The sequence below is a fragment of the Antechinus flavipes genome, chromosome 6 (genome assembly GCF_016432865.1).
Source record: "Antechinus flavipes isolate AdamAnt ecotype Samford, QLD, Australia chromosome 6, AdamAnt_v2, whole genome shotgun sequence".
In the NCBI taxonomy this organism is placed as follows: Eukaryota; Metazoa; Chordata; class Mammalia; order Dasyuromorphia; family Dasyuridae; genus Antechinus; species Antechinus flavipes.
The window spans coordinates 68,753,228-68,769,366 of NC_067403.1; the positions used below are offsets into that span (position 1 = coordinate 68,753,228).

The window sequence follows — 16,139 nt, forward strand, 5'->3', positions numbered from 1 at the left end:
TGCCATCTGCATCTAGAAAAAGAACTAAGGAGACTAAATGTAAATCAACATAGACTATGTTGACTTTTTTTCTGTTTTTTTTTTTCTTTCTCCCTTGATTTTTCCTTTTTGCTTTGATTTTTTCTCTCCCAACATGATTCTTAAAGCAATGGACATTAAAAATAAATAAATTTACAAGAATGGGAAAAAAAAAGAATAAGACTGATAAAGTAATGTCAGTAGAGTCAGTAAATGTCAGTAAATAAAAATTGTATGACACTTAAGTGACACAATTTCACCAGAATCTCAGAGGCTCATCAAGTTAAAAAAAAAAATAGAGAGAGAATAGAACAATGTAATTGTGTGTCATGTCAACCTCCACTTTTACAGATACAATTGACTCAAAACAGAATTTGTCTCTTGCTGCCAGCTATTGAAAAGAAAAGCTTTCATAATTTAGTCTAACTAGTGTGTGTGCTCAAATCCCACCTTGTGTTTAGCATAAGGGTTGAAAGGTTTCTAAAAATGCTCTCTGCAAATCATTACAAAGCAATGAACTGATGTAGATTTTTAGCTGTGTAATGATGCATTACAGAGCCTGTGGTGGAGAACAGAGGAAAGGCAAGAGGAAAGAACAGAGATGAAAATGGACAGACAACAGAAAGCTTTCTTCAGGTGCTATCACAAGTGAGCTGGCTGCTGTAGTAGATATGTGGGAGAGGAGAAATCAAGCCAGATATGTATGAGCCTTTCCAAGTGACATTGTAAAAGCATTAATGGTACTGAAACAGAGTAGGAAAAATGGGGAACTAAAAACAACCCAGTCACAAAATTAAAAAATAATAATAATAAAGAGAACAAAAAGATAGCCTTTCAAAAAATCGCACAAAAGCTAGGTCGCTTCTGTGAAACATAGGGACTCTGGGATAGGACCTGGACCTGTGATTTCACTGACTTAGGGAACTCCCTAGATGGGGAAAGCACTTTTAGCAGTGTCAGCTGGCATCTTCTCTGCAACTTAATTTCCTAGAGTGTTAAGTGACTCTGACAGCTTAAGGAACTTGCTCAGAGTCAAAGAGCCAGTATGCTTCAGGGAAGCACTTGAAGCCAGTCCTGACTGTCTTCAAAGATGGCTCTTTATCCACTGTGCCATAGTAACACTATTTTTTAAAACATTAGTTCTGAATTTATTTAACTAGTGCCAAGCCTTCCCTTAAATCATTGCTTTTACCATCTGTTCCTTTGCTTAGGAACAACAACAACAACAATGTATATGATCTAAATAAGAAAACATTATTTCTGAAAGACTGTATGATATGTATGGAGGTTTTTTTAATGAATTATGTGATGAACAGAGCAATTCTCTAGATCTACAGAAAATAAGCTTCCTTTGTCCTAAGGCTTTATGAAAAGAAAATAAAAATACTTCATGAATCTAAAAGTCTACATAAATAAATTTTTCTGAATATTACTTAAAACAGAGTTAAATCAGAGGAAACACTTTTCAGGTATCATCTCACTTGATCTTCAACAATTTCATGGGGTAAGTAGTAGTATTATTTCCACTTTCTACATCTGAAAACTGAGGTTCATTAAAGGTCAAGAACTTGTCCAGAATCCTAGAGCTAGTGAATATCTGAAAAGGGATTTAAATACAAGTTTATCCTAATCCCCAACTCAGTGTTCTGCACATGGTCAGCAGTGGTAAATTCAAATAGAAATTGGGAGTCCCTAAAGTTTGTATAAGACTCATTGCTGGGTACACCTTAACTTAAAAAACACAAATTAAAATTACCTGTTTTCTGCTATATTTTTTCAATTTTGTTAAATATTTTCCAATCATATTATTATATTTTAATCCGGTTCTGTCTACACTTAGAAGTGTCACCACAGCATGTGCCTGTGCTAAGATACTCTATTTTTCATTTTTGAAGAGGAGCTTAGTTACTCACACTGAGCTAAACAGAATAAAGATAACAATGAACCATTTAGCTTGAAGCTATTACAAATCCATTTTGAAAAATGTTCTTAGGTGATATTAAAGGGTAAAAAAGGGAGCAGAACCATGTCCATTCAAGGAAAATTCATAGTAAATCTAATATTTTTGATAACAATTTCAACAGCCATATTAACTGTACTGTTGTACATATATTATTGTATATGTATATGTATAATACATAATGATATATTAACATCATTCACATCTGTCGATTCTAGCTGTACACCATTCACATCTGTCTCCTTTTTTCCACTTTCACATAACTACCTCCACACTTAAAGTCCTGGTCATTTCATTTGTGCTATTGTACCAGCCTGCTTATCGGATCTCCTGATTGTAGCTGCTGCTGTTGCTTTTCCTAAAACAACATTCACACAGCTGCCAAAACAATCTTTCTAAAATACAAGTCTGATCATCTTTTCTCTCTCAAAAACCTTCATTGACTCTCTGTAGGATGCAACCTAAAGAAAAAGTACAAAGCCTTTAAGACTCTCCCTAATTAATCTTTCATTTTTCTTTCTTAATTTAATCTTGTACCACACACCCTATGTTCCAGTCAATTTGGACTATTAGGTTTCCCCAAACCATCCTATGCCTCTATTGGATAAGTCACTTTTCATGCCTGTAGTGATCCATCTTACTGGTTTTCAATCTCAGTATCTTTAAATCCTATCAAGCTTTAACTCAAGTATCAACTTCTCCAAGAACTCTTCCTTAGGTATCTCAACTCTCAAATGACGACAGTATTGTATTTACTAATCTACATAAATGTGAATCGATCAAATAGAACATGAGCACCTCAGAACAATTTTGTTATGTTCAACTCGTAGCACAAACCTTTGTATAATGCAGCTTAAAGACTGGTTTAATAAAGTTGGCTAATATCTAGAACCCCCATATAACTTTATGACGGAAATTTACTAGCAAGCTTGTTTTCCCTAATTGATGAAAATTTTACCCAGTTTCTAGAAATTTTAACTTTCTTACCTTTCCAAGATAGTGGGTCTGAATGAATGTAGTTTTATTGTATGTAGTGCCATGTACATAATGAATACTGGAGCTGGAAGAACCTTAAAGAGGGCATGCCTTCCTCATTTTATAGAAAAGGAAGCTGGGACCCACACAGATAAAGTGACTTGCCCAAGAACACAAAGAAAATCAATGGAAAACCTGAAATTGAATCCCAGATGTGAGTTATGTTTTTGCCTCACTACGGACAATATTGAGTACATGATAGGGAAATGGGTTGTCAAAGATGAAGGCTCACTTTACAAGGGAGGATCATAACACTAGAGCTGCTGGAACTCTAGCAGAGTAACTCCAAAGAGGAAGTAGCTGTTTCTAACATAGAAATTAGATTCCATTCACTTCACTCATACATCATCCCTTCTTATCATGTCTATTCTTCTGTTTCTTATTGCTTTAATTCCTTGACTCAAAGTCAAGGCTTTAGTAATCATGTTTTAATATCATAAACTGAACTGACCATCTGAGAAACTCCTTTTTTCCTACATGTCCAATAAAATAGACTTCAAGGAGGTGGCTGATATGTTTTGAGTTGAAAAAGTCTTACATTGTAAGGAAATTGATTGAGAGGGTGATTCATTTCCCCTTGGGTTTTAAAAGCAGTTTCTATCAACTCCTGATAGGTGTAGGTGAAGTAGGAAGCCCCTGAGACTAACTGGATGGAGTGCATTAAAAATGGAGATGGAGTAAGCTTATGCTGAAACTATTGATATAAATCATAGAATGAAATGTAGATAAAGTGATGTGATTGTGCAGAAAGGTTAAACAATTTAAGGGAGTGAAAGATGAAGGTCCAGGGGTAGCTAAGTGGTGCAGTGATTAGAGCACCAGCCTTTAGTCAGGAGGACCTGAGTTCAAATCTGGTCTCAAGCACTTAACACTTCCTGGCTGTGTGACCCTGGGCAAGTCACTTAACCCCAATTGCTTCAGAGAAAAAAAAAGAAAAATGAAGGTCCATAATCATATGGGGTGCACACTAGTTCTAGTGCACAGAAAATTTTCAGTTCTAGAAACTGTAATAAGAAGATGTTGTTAGAGTTAGGGTATTTGACTTATTATAGTCCTGAAATTCCTGTAGATTCTAAATGGGAAGTCAGAATTCCTTGGTATCAAGGGAGGAATAAAAATAGTCCCACATCCGAATATGCATTTAAGTGGGACCGTGAGATATTGCCACGTGAACTTTATCAGATTCACACCTATAACTCAAAGTGGACATATTGCACCTAGCTTTTAAAAATCTTCCTTCACATGCTGACAAACTCTCGGCTATTTTTAGAATATCTAAAGATGCTGAGCTTTCCTGGGGTTACTATCAGCTCTGGGGACAGAGAGCCTCAGCCCACTCCTGGGCCAGGCACCTGAATGCAAAATTAAACCAGTTCTTGGTAGAAAGAACACCTGGGCTTTCCACAGGAATTTCATTTAGCTCAGGTTAATCTGAAGGGACTCCCATTGATTACAATCTGACCTTGTATGGTGGTTCTTCAATTAAAAGCAAGAGATTTCCAGAAATATTGAGAGTTCCAATATCTAGAAGCTGGCCAGGGTCCTTATAAGATTATAATTTCTTGAAATTTTTTTGAAGAATACCTAAAATTACTCTAGGATTAAAGATTATCACCTCAGGTAACCCACTGAGTAACTAATCATCTGGCTTGTTCTCATTCTGGAAGAGTATGGCATGCCATATAAAGTTCAGAATTTTATATAATTTCCTTCAATTGTATATAATATGAAATAAACCCCTTTATTCTTTAGTTATAGAAATAAGAACTGGATCTACTCTTTCATTGATATGAGAAATATCTTCTCTATCACTTACAGTCTTAAGAGAGTCCTTTAGAGGACTGAGAAGTTAAATGATCAGTCTAGGGTCACAAAGAAAGAATGTGTGAGACAAAAATTGAACTTGAGGCATCTTTTGTTTAATGGTATCTCTATCTGCTATAGAACATTACCTCGTTATATATTCTAGTGTTATATTTCAAAGTGCATGAATACTTTATTTACTTTCATTTACTCCTAGACTCAAACAATAGTTCTACATTGATTATATTACCCTTCAACTATGGCACATTCATTTAAATTGTTACTAGTGCACAGGGTTTATCTGACCTGTGTATCACATACTCCAAACGTTTTCATTTTTCATTGTATAAAACTCATCTTGTCAAATTTATGTGGTATTCTTTAATGATCAATAAGGAACTCTGTACTAAGGTCCTTCATCTAACACTTGGATGAATATCTGACATCAAGTTGGTGAGTTATCCATATTTGAGATACCTATATGCATTGATCCCAAGATGAAGAAATGGATGATGAAAATGCTCAAAAGGATATGAAATGAGAAAAAGTAAGGAAATTTGGGGGTTTCTCATGAGTGAGGGAAAAAACTTAATTGATATAAAGGTAACACAGTCATTACAACACTGAAAGGATAAAGGGACCTGGGATTCTTTTGATTCTAATGACATTTCAGGGAAACAGAAGCCCTTTCCAATGTATCATGTGGAAATATCAGGTTGGGAGCAGGGCAGACTTGCCCACCCACATTGTGGGCACTTTTCTAATCTGGCTTTTGTAGCAAATAAATAAGTTTGTTTAACTTTTTTAATTAATGTCTGTCCTTGCTGAGGGACATCACAAACAAGGCACTTTTCCTCCATTACTGCTTTGCCTCTGGATTTAATTACTTTAGAATCTAATCCAGAAGCATGACTTTAGGCACAGGATTTAAGCCATTTGTGTTGCTATAGTGTTCTTTATTTTTTCAAATATCATTCTACTCTTCTGATGAGTGATATGAAAAGACTATAAGGAAGGAGGTTACCAGGGTGAATGCAGGAACTACAGAAAAAGTATGTTATTGATCATATTTCTGGAAGCCTATGCTTTATTTAAGCTTTGTGGAGCTGTTATTGAAGATACTCAAGAAAAATTAGTGGACAAGGGGATCAAGCTTTGATGCTAATTGTGTCACTTTGGGCTAGTCTCTTACTGGAACTCAACTTCCTCATCTATCTATGAGGAGATATAACTATTTGATCTTAAGCTTTCCATTCCACACTAACATTCTAAGACTCTCTATATTTTTTCTAATACAAATACTTTTCAAATAAGGACACATTTGATAAATGATGGCACTGGACCTCATCTCTGAGGTTCCTTCCAGCTCTAACATTCTCTGCACACATACCTTTCAACTTATGTTTTAATTAATCAAGGTGAAATATATATTCCCTGACTATTATTAAAAATGAGAATGATCCCTTCCTCCCTCTTTATACCCCTAAGCAACCCCCCCAAATGAAGTCGAGTCTTCCTTTATAGACTAAAGGCATATTACAGAAGAAATGAATTTCTTTTGTCTTTCATGTCACAAATGGCAAGTAATCAAAATCCTCTTAGTATCACTAAGTGTTTGATCACAGAGTATGGCATGCATTTGAAATAATGAAGGCAGGAATAGCTGAGGGAGGGGTGGAGAAGGAAGAGGCAGAAAACAGCTGTATGGTACCTTCTCATACAATCCAGCGCCCGGATGAAAAAGTCCTTGTGCAACTGATGTTCATCTCTCAAAATGGCACACTGCTCGAGGGTAACTGACATAGACGTCCTGTCTTTGGCACTCTTACAACAGGTAACTCGAATCCCATGGAGTTTGCGGCAAATCTGCAACATCAAAAATGTATTTTGGTGGGTTGGGAGGCTGTTTTGCAATAACAGTGCTACAGAAATAAAGCAGCATGGTCCAAAGGGAAGAAGCGTTGACTTTTTGTAATTTGGCAAATCATTTTCCCTGTGTGGGCTCAGTTTTTTCATATGAAGAATAAGAGGTTAAGATTCTCTTTTAGCTCTTAATCTATAAAATCCTAGAACTCTTTTTAAAAAATTTTTAAAGAATTGTTAATTTATGGAATAAAAGAAACATTTGCATAACAGTATAAAAAAGATGATTTCAGATTGTAGAAACCTACTACTTTTTAGATACAAACTATGAGTCCAATTTACTTCCGTTATATTTTGAATAGATTCCTAAATGTAACTATTTCTTAAATTAAAACTCTAACATAAAGTTAGTAGAACAAGTCAAATGTGTTTTTCTCCCAGTGGTAAAAAGATTGTTTAAAACATATTTAAGGTGCTAAACTTCTAGTGTAAACAAAATGTTGAGTTTAAAAATTAGGGTTAATATGAAGTAGATGATAGAGCTTATTGTTGTAATCCTTCTGTTGCCATGCTCTGTTTTAGATGTTGGGGCTATAAGGACAAAATTTTTTGAAGTTAATTTTTTTCTTTAATATTTAATATTTCTCCAGTTACATTCAAAACAAAACAAAAATTTTACATTTGTTTTTAAAATTTTTGAGTTCTAGGTTCTTTCCCTTATCTCCACCCACAATTAAGAAACCAACTATGTATGTAAAACATTTCTATAAAAGTCAAGTTGTAGGGAAAAAAAAACATGGATCTCCCACCCTAATGAAAATAAAAAAGAGAAAATCTTTCGATCTACATTCAGATGCAATCAGTTCCTTCTCTGCATATAGATAGGGTTTTTCATAATTTCTGTAGAATAGTCATGGATGATTGTACTACTGAGAATAGCAAAGTCATTCACAGCTGGTCATCCAAGAACATAGCTATTACTTTGTATACAATACATTTCATTTTGTTTGAGTACATCAAGGACTTTCCAGGTGTTTTTTTTTCCCAGAGTTCATCTTGGTCATCATTTCCTACAGAACAATAATAATCCATCATAAACACATACCACAGTTTATTGAGCCATTCTCCAATTGATGGGCAAAGGACAAAAATTTAATACAATTTGTCCTCAGAGTGGACAATCTGTTGACCCTTATAAAATCAAAGTATTTTGACGTACTTTTTATTGATCACATTTAAAAAGCATTTTGCAATCTTCCTGACAAAATGATACAAAATAGGTCTCATACCAGTTGATACAGAAGACTTTTCTCTCAGAGCTCTAGGCAAATTTCTAAGACTCTTAAGTGCTAGACCAAAGGACAGAAGGCATTAGTTGAGAGAGTTTCTTCTCAGGATCTTTCCCATCTCAAAGAGTTTATGGATAAACACTCTTTTTAAAGTTGTTATTTCCCTGCTTAATCCTCAAACTACTTTGAATTTAATTCAGTTTGCATATATTTTACATTTACTTCTTCATGTATATTTTTAGTAGCGTTAAGTTCCTCGAGGGCATTTATTCTTGAATTTCAATCTTTGCACTCCCAATACCTAGAACAGTATCCTGTTTATTCATACATACAGAGTTGTATATGTATACCCAGACTTATCATTTTACTGATAAGAGGTTTGTACTGTAGAAACTTCATCCACCAATGAGTACCAACTACTCATGGTCTTAGAAAGCTGCTTGGGCTACCATTGAGCTACCTGACTTGTTCATGTTCACATGATAGCACATATCTGAAGCAGGACTTGAATTCATTTTTTTATAACTTTAAGTACCAAGTTGTTGAATTGATGGATTAATAATATGGTGGTATGAATATCTGGCCTTAGACACTGACTAGCTGGGTGACCCTGGATCAATCACTTCATCCTGCCTCAATTTCCTCATTTGCAATATGACCTGGAGAAGGAAATAGAAAACTATTTCAGTACTGTGCCAAGAAAATCCCAAATGGGGTCACAATGAGTCAGACATGACTGAAAAGACTGAACAATGAGCTTATTTGCAATAAGAACTTTCTTTTCTTTCTTGGTGGGGATGGAAATGAAATCCTATACAGTCTACAACAAGAATTCCTCATATTGACTTACTGAATAAGATGGTTCTCTGGCAAAACTTTCATGGCTCAAAGGCTGAGAAGATAGAAATCACTGGGTAGCTGATTTTTAGGATCACATATTTCTTTTATGGAACTTGAATTTTCAAAAGAATCGAAGTGAAAAAAAATAGTATTTCTGAATATAGTTATCTTGACAGTGAGATTATTTTTTGAAAATTTAGGCTAATGGAGTTGAGCACGGTGGGGATAAAAATACTACAATGTACTCCTAAAGAGGGGCCAGTTTTTATTTTTATGCCAATGGGTCTGTTAATCTCACCAATTCCCTTAAACCAACACTGTTTGTAAGCATCAGACTTCTTTAAAATTCCACATTTTTTTTTCAAGTTCAATCAGGAGAATTACTGAGAATTACATACTTCAGATATGGATTTTTTTAGTTGAAAAATGAAATTTCAGAGGCAACAGCATTTTATTGGGCAGACAACGAATAGGTAAGTCAGAGAAAGAACAAGAAAAGAAGCCAAGAATTTTGCAGAAATTTTCATGACAGATCTGTGGATTACTTCCTTTCCAACCTATCCTAGCAGAATTAAGGCCCTGAAGCCCACAAGTGCTGTCCTTAAATTGAACAATTCAGCATATCCAGAATCTGGAAAGGGGAAAGTAAAAGTCATTCACAAGAATAGCTAACCACCACATTTATATGTTGTAAGGGAAAGCACAAAACTTTTGATCTAGACACTAGTGTTATTCACTGCATCTCTGGAGGAAAAATAGCAAGACCTTTATGATTTAGTCCAAGTGGGAAGCGACACGTTCAGTCCAGGACAGGAAGCATCCCAGCAAGCCAGCAGTGAGCCCCACTAATACAGATCAGTGAGAGATCCTGATCCCTATTGCTTTGGAGCAGGTAAATACTAACACTAGGAGCTTTCACATGTCTCATAATAACCCAGGGAACAGGCAGATTCCAGCTCTGAGAACTTGACATGTATTTCAGGGAAGCAGAAAAAAAAAAAAAACCCACCCCATTGACTTCAACGCATGTCAGGCACTAGGAACCTGCCTCAGAACCAGGTAAACTGCCAGACCCCTGCAGTCTCCAGCAAGGTTAGCAACCCTCCTCCCCAGCTCCTTAGGATAGTACCAGTTCCCTTTGGGCCTTGGGGCAATTTCATGGGGACAGCAGAGTGACAAATATTATATAGCAGTTCATTCATTTCTGTTCCACTCGGTTGTTCAGTTATTACATTTGTGTCTCTTTGGGATCTTGTTTGGGGTTTTCTTGCTAAAGATACTGGAGTTATTTGCAATTTCCTTTCTCAGCTCATTTTACAGTCTGAAGAAACTGGCAGAAATAGGGTTGGGTGACTCTTTTAGGGTCACACAACTACTAAATATCTGAGACCTAATTTGAACTCAGGAAAAGGAATCTTCCCAACTCCAAGTTTTGCAATTCATCCATTACACTACCAAGCTTCCCTGACACAAATTAAAACATCTTAAGAGCCTGGATTATTATTAATATTAATAGCATTAGTAAAATAATGATAATAAACATCATTGTGATGTTGATGTTAGCCAAGTAGTAAAAACAGTTATCATCTACCTTCTTCAGATATTGTGAGAATTATCAAGAATTTGAGATGATTTTTGAAGCTAGAAAAAGGCAATTATTTCTCAGAAAAAAATACTCAAGAAACCTTAATCTAATATAATAAGGTGTTCAACAGAGACACTTGCAATAAGACCTTGAAAAGAATGTTTCTTTTGATGTTCTTTCTTAGGATCCAAGGAAGACATGACAAGAATGTCAATCTACTAGACTCTGCCCTCCTCTGTGTAAATTATTTTATATAGCCTCTTGCTGAATTATCGATGCCCTTTTCCTAGAGGAGAGAAGCAATACTGGGTAAAATCAAAGCTCTGACAATAGAAAAAGAAGCTTGGGTTTTCATATGTAAGTTAGTAGTGCAGTATGGGATCAAGTGTGTTCCAAGATTTATGAAACTTAGTTCTGAGTTGCAATTGCAAAATTGTGAAGTAGTTATGAAAACAATAGTCATCATTATGATCCACAGGGTCTCTCCCAATTATAATGTGAGCTCCTTGACAATAGGGGCTGTCATACTTCTTTCTTTGTATGCCCAGTTCTTAGCATAATGCTTTGAACATCCAAGAAATGTTTTTGTTTTCATTTTCCCTTCTTCCATTCCTTCCTCCTTCCTTTCCTTTTTTTCTTCCTCTTTCTCTCCCTCCCTCCCCCTTCCTTCTTTCTTTCCTCCCTCTCTCCTTTCCTTCCCTTTTTCCTCCTTCCTTTCCTTTGTCCCTCCCTCCCTCCCTCCCTCCCTTCTTCCTTTCCTCCCTTCTTAGCATGAAACAGGTCCCTGATGAGTCTCGAGAATGACCTCACATGTTAACTGATAAATGACAGAGTTATATGCTTTGTTTCAGAACATTCTCTGGATGATTGCCAATTGACCACAAGAAAACTGCTCTTTGGGTTACCTAGATGATTTTTGACCCTAATCCCTGCCAGGATCCAGTCTGGTATGAATCTAAATCAAGGATAAAACTGACCTGAGAAATTAAAAGGTTCTTTTTTCCCCCCTCAAGGGTCCACTATAAGGTAAAGAAACCCACTCAAAGAAGCTCCTAGTCATGAAATCTATGCCCCAGCAGAAATTTCTCTGCCAATATCTGTATTAATAGACACAGGAGCTCATTAAAGAGACAAAATGGTGATAGGTTTTGCTGGCAGTCTATGTGAGGGCTTTGAAAGCCATTTTGAGTAGAAACCAAATTATAGTCAATAGTTGTTCAGTTGTTGTTCAGTCATGTCTAACTCTTCATGACTCCATCTGGGGTTTTCTTGGCAAAGATACTGGAGTAGTTTGCCACTTCCTTACAAATGAAGAAACTGAGGCAAAATGGTTAAGTAACTTGCCCAGAATCATATAACTAGTAAGTGACACTAGGATACTCTATCCATAGTTTCACCTGGTTACTCTTATCTTATTGTTAGTTTTCCATTATCTGTGTTCGCATGATAGATATGGCAATACTAGTATAGCATCATGGCTATATTTAATCTCAGGGTTCTCAACAACATTGAAATTTTGTCCAAAGTACCAACTACATTCAGTTTGCAAGAGAAAAGCTAATGAGTGACAATCACAATTTACTTACTATTTTTTTCACTCCTTCCATTTTTCAATCTTTTTATTTTCTATTTCCCAGGATTTTTATTTTTATTTTTGGTTATTTATTGATTGATTTATTGATGATGGGAGGATAGGGGATATCACTGATGAAAAAGAGTCAGAATAACAGAGAAGGAAAGGAGGTTTGGTGACCACTCTACAGAGTAGTGTAGAGCCCTAAGCAATCTAGAGTTGGTCAGTTTTCCTTCAGCGCCCTGGATTCTCTAGTAAGAAGGGAATAAGTCTGATATAAAGAACTTACCGTTGCAGCCAGCCACACAATTTCTACATTCTTTCTCTTTTTGGCCTGGACATTTTGGTAGAGATTTTCTAGTAATCCTTTTAGATCATTTTGTTCTTGAAAATGGGATAGACCTAAAAAAAAAAAGGAGAAAATAAATGGTGTTTATAAAGACTCTTGGTACTCTTCTGCTTTCACCTTCTCAACTTTTATTTGTGCTTCACAGATATCCAACCCAGAGAAATTCTTTTATTTATTCACTATTCAAATTTCTTGCCTTTACTCTGCTGCAAAGTCCTCATGTTATTCTACTTAATAGGGTCCAGATGAAATACCAATACTCAACAAAGTCTCTAAGTCTGTCATTTTATAAATAAGTAAATTAAGGTCAAAGAGGAAATTGGCCTTTGTTTTACAGCTATTAGGTGACAGATCTAGAAGTAATATCCTAGTTTTCTGACTTCAAATCTGATATTCTTTCATTATGAATTGGTCATTATGAAATTATATCTTTACCTCAGATTTCCATTTATCCTGATTAAACAAAAGCTAATCTGAATGTTAGAACATTCAAAGAGGAAAAGGGGTCATCCTGCACCAATTCCCTCCTTGTACAGATGATCAAGCAAGCTGAGGCTCAAAATGGTAAGTATTTTGGCATTTTGGGGACATTGCTGAATCTAGTACTAGGGAGATGAGTTCACATCCAGCCTCAGATATTTTGTAGTTGTACGTCATTTAATGCCTGTCTGTTTCTGTCTTCTCATCTGTAAAGTGGTGGTAATAATAATAATAACACCTATTTCCCATATTCTTTTTCAGAATCAAAGAAGATCATATTTGTAAAACACTACTTATAATAAGACTAGTATTCTTGTTATAATTATTAAATTATAGTCATACAGCTAATTATGTGGTAGGATTAGGATAAGAACCTAGGTTCCTGAGAGCTAGAGCAGTGCTCTTTCTGGTAAACAAGAAGAATACCTTATTACAATTAAAGGTTTTTCCAGAAAACATCATTGTGACTAAATGTGCTGACTTCTTGAATTTCCAGATCTCTAGAAGAAATAAACCTTATTGATTTTCCAAAATAAGTCAGTTTAATTATTAGCATGTTTTTGCACTAAGAAGTTTTTCTTGGTTATTTGTTTAGTGACAAAGATTATGAATCACAGAAATACAAATAATGAAAAAGTTTGTAGTTTTTAATTTTCTGTGACAAAAAGAAGCTGTTTGAGGTTCACAATGCCACATTTTTTTTGGAAGTGGAAAAGGAAGTTGTAGCTCTGGTGTCAGAAGAGCCAGACCCAAATTTGGACTGTGATGCCAACTGGCCCCATGAGCTTGAACAAGTCCTTCCTGTGTCCTGGGTGACTAGATGATTTCTGAGCTTCCGTCAGGCTTTTTATCTATGATTCTATGTTCTAAAACTCATACAATTCCTTTTGGGAAGAAGGGAAGGAAGCAGAGGGAAAGGAGAAAAAAAGAGGAAGAGAAGTGGGGGGAGAAAAAAAGGGGCAGCAGAAAGAGAGTGGAGAGGAAGAGGAGAGAGAAGAGAGGAAGAGTGAGAAGGAAATGGGAAGAGAGGGAGGGAAGGAAAGGAGGGAGAAAAGGGAGGGAAAGAGAAACAGAGAGGGAGGAAAGGGAGGGGGACAGAGAAAGAAAGAAGAGAGGAAGATTGGTATCAAGAAGCAGAGAGATAAAAGGGAGGGAGAAGGAGAGGGGAAGGAAGGAAGGTGTCAGTAGAGGAAGAGAAGGAGCACAAGGAAGGATAAAAAGAGAAAGGGGGATGGATGCCCATCAATTGGAGAATGGCTGGGTAAATTGTGGTATATGAATGTTATGGAATATTATTGTTCTGTAAGAAATGACCAGCGGGATGAATACAGAGAGGACTGGCGAGACTTACATAGAACTGATGCTAAGTGAAATGAGCAGAACCAGGAGATCATTATATACCTCAACAACGATACAGTTTGAGGATGTATTCTGATGGAAGTGGATCTTTTTGACAAAGAGATCTAACTCAGTTTCAATTGATCAATGATGGACAGAAGCAGCTACACTCAAAGAAAGAACACTGGGAAACAAATGTGAACTATTTGCATTTTTGTTTTTCTTCCCGGGTTATTTTTACTTTCTGAATCCAATTCTCCCTGTGCAACAAGAGCACTGTTCGGTTCTGCAAACATATATTGTATCTAGGATATACTGCAACATATCTAACATATATAGGACTGCTTGCCATCTAGGGGAGGGGGTGGAGGAAGGGAGGGGAAAAATCGGAACAGAAGAGAGTACAAGGGATAATGTTGTAAAAAAATTACCCTGGCATGGATTCTGTCAATATAAAGTTATTATTAAATAAAAAAAAAATAAGATGACCTGAGTTGAGAAAAAAAAAAAAGAGAAAGGGGGAAAAGACTTTTCTGAATCTCATTTACTCAACTGGGTAGAATGAGGGAGATCAACAAGATGATATCTTAGGTCCTGTCAAGCTCTAAATCTATGATTCTATGAAATAGTATGGACCCCCAAAGTCCAAAGTCAAATGTGCCCTCTACCATTTGCCAAAAAAGTAACTTTACATCTGTTACATCACAGTTTCCTTATTTATAAAATAAGTACTCTACCACTTTACCTCAGTCACTACATTCTAGTGAGGAAGGTATTTCATAAAGTACTACGTAAACATGAGCTTTCTTTCATATATTTTTTCAGCAAACATTTACCAAGGGACAAGATGATGCATTAAAAAGAGTCCTAAATTCAAGAGTCTGAAGAAAAGTGGGTTTAAAGCATCTCTGTCACGATTATATGACTGATCTCAGGCAACCCAGAACCTCTGGGACACTCAACTTCCTCATATACAAAAATGATATAATACTTGCATGACCTACTACATAGGACACCTGTGAGGTTGTAACCTCATATTACTTATGAATCTACTGAGGACTGAGCGCTCTCCTAGGTGCTGGAAGTGAGGCAAAATTTTTATAAGACGTGTTGTTGCTCAGTCATTTTTCAGTCATGTCTTACTCTTCCTGGTCCCACTTAGGGTTTTCTTGGCAGAAATATTGGAGTAGTTTGCCATATTCTTCTCTAAGTCATTTTATAGATGAGGAAATTGAGGTAAACATGGTTAAGTGACTTATTGGGTCACGTAGCTTTCTGAGGTTGGATTCAAACTCAGATATTTCTGACTCCAGGACTGATACTCTATACATTGTACCATTCCCCTGCCTTTTTTATAAAACACAAACCCTTCTAATTGTGGAACTTATGGTCTATTAGAAGGATAAGATGCCGATCACTATAATGACTTTCACAGAACATTTTAAGATTTAGAAACCACATCATATATATTATCTTATTTGATCTTCAAAAACACTCTGGGATACATCTGCCTCATTTTATATGTGAGAAAACTGAGACTGAGACAGCTTAAATGACAATACCCTAATCTTTGCAATCTCTAAATGCTATTGTAATCTTATCTAATCTAATATTCTAATTTAATAGATGAGAAAAATGAAACTAAGACAGTGACTTATCCAACATCATACAAATATTAAATCCTTGAGACAAGATTTGAACTCAGATGTTGTTAACTGAGCCTGGCACACACTCATTCCCTTATACCATAGATCTAACTCTGCTTGAAGATTTTTTGACAAATCTTGATCTACACACATAACACATACCAATGGGCCTTCCTATCCTTTCTATGTGACATTCCACAGCCTGGTATAGCTCAGGCACTTTAATTTGCAGCATGTTGTGTTGAAGAGAGTACCAGATTTGGAGTCAGAGGCTTGAGCAGGAAGGGGTCAGATCTTTGCTTCTTTTACTTATCTATATGACTTTGGGTGAGACATAAGGGTTACTTATCTGGGTAAAGA

At 36.0% G+C, this 16,139-nt stretch overlaps 1 protein-coding gene across 3 annotated transcripts in view; it reads right to left on the minus strand.

Annotated features, from left to right (window-relative positions):
- Window positions 1–16,139, minus strand: part of INPP4B (inositol polyphosphate-4-phosphatase type II B) — a 931,109-nt gene that overhangs the window by 72,102 nt on the left and 842,868 nt on the right. For all 3 annotated transcript variants that reach the window (XM_051965729.1, XM_051965726.1, XM_051965728.1), the window contains 2 exons: window positions 12,256–12,368; window positions 6,528–6,682 (listed from right to left, as the gene is read on the minus strand). In XM_051965729.1, the coding sequence (XP_051821689.1) occupies window positions 6,528–6,682; window positions 12,256–12,368 (268 nt within the window). The remainder of the gene's footprint in view (window positions 1–6,527; window positions 6,683–12,255; window positions 12,369–16,139) is intronic.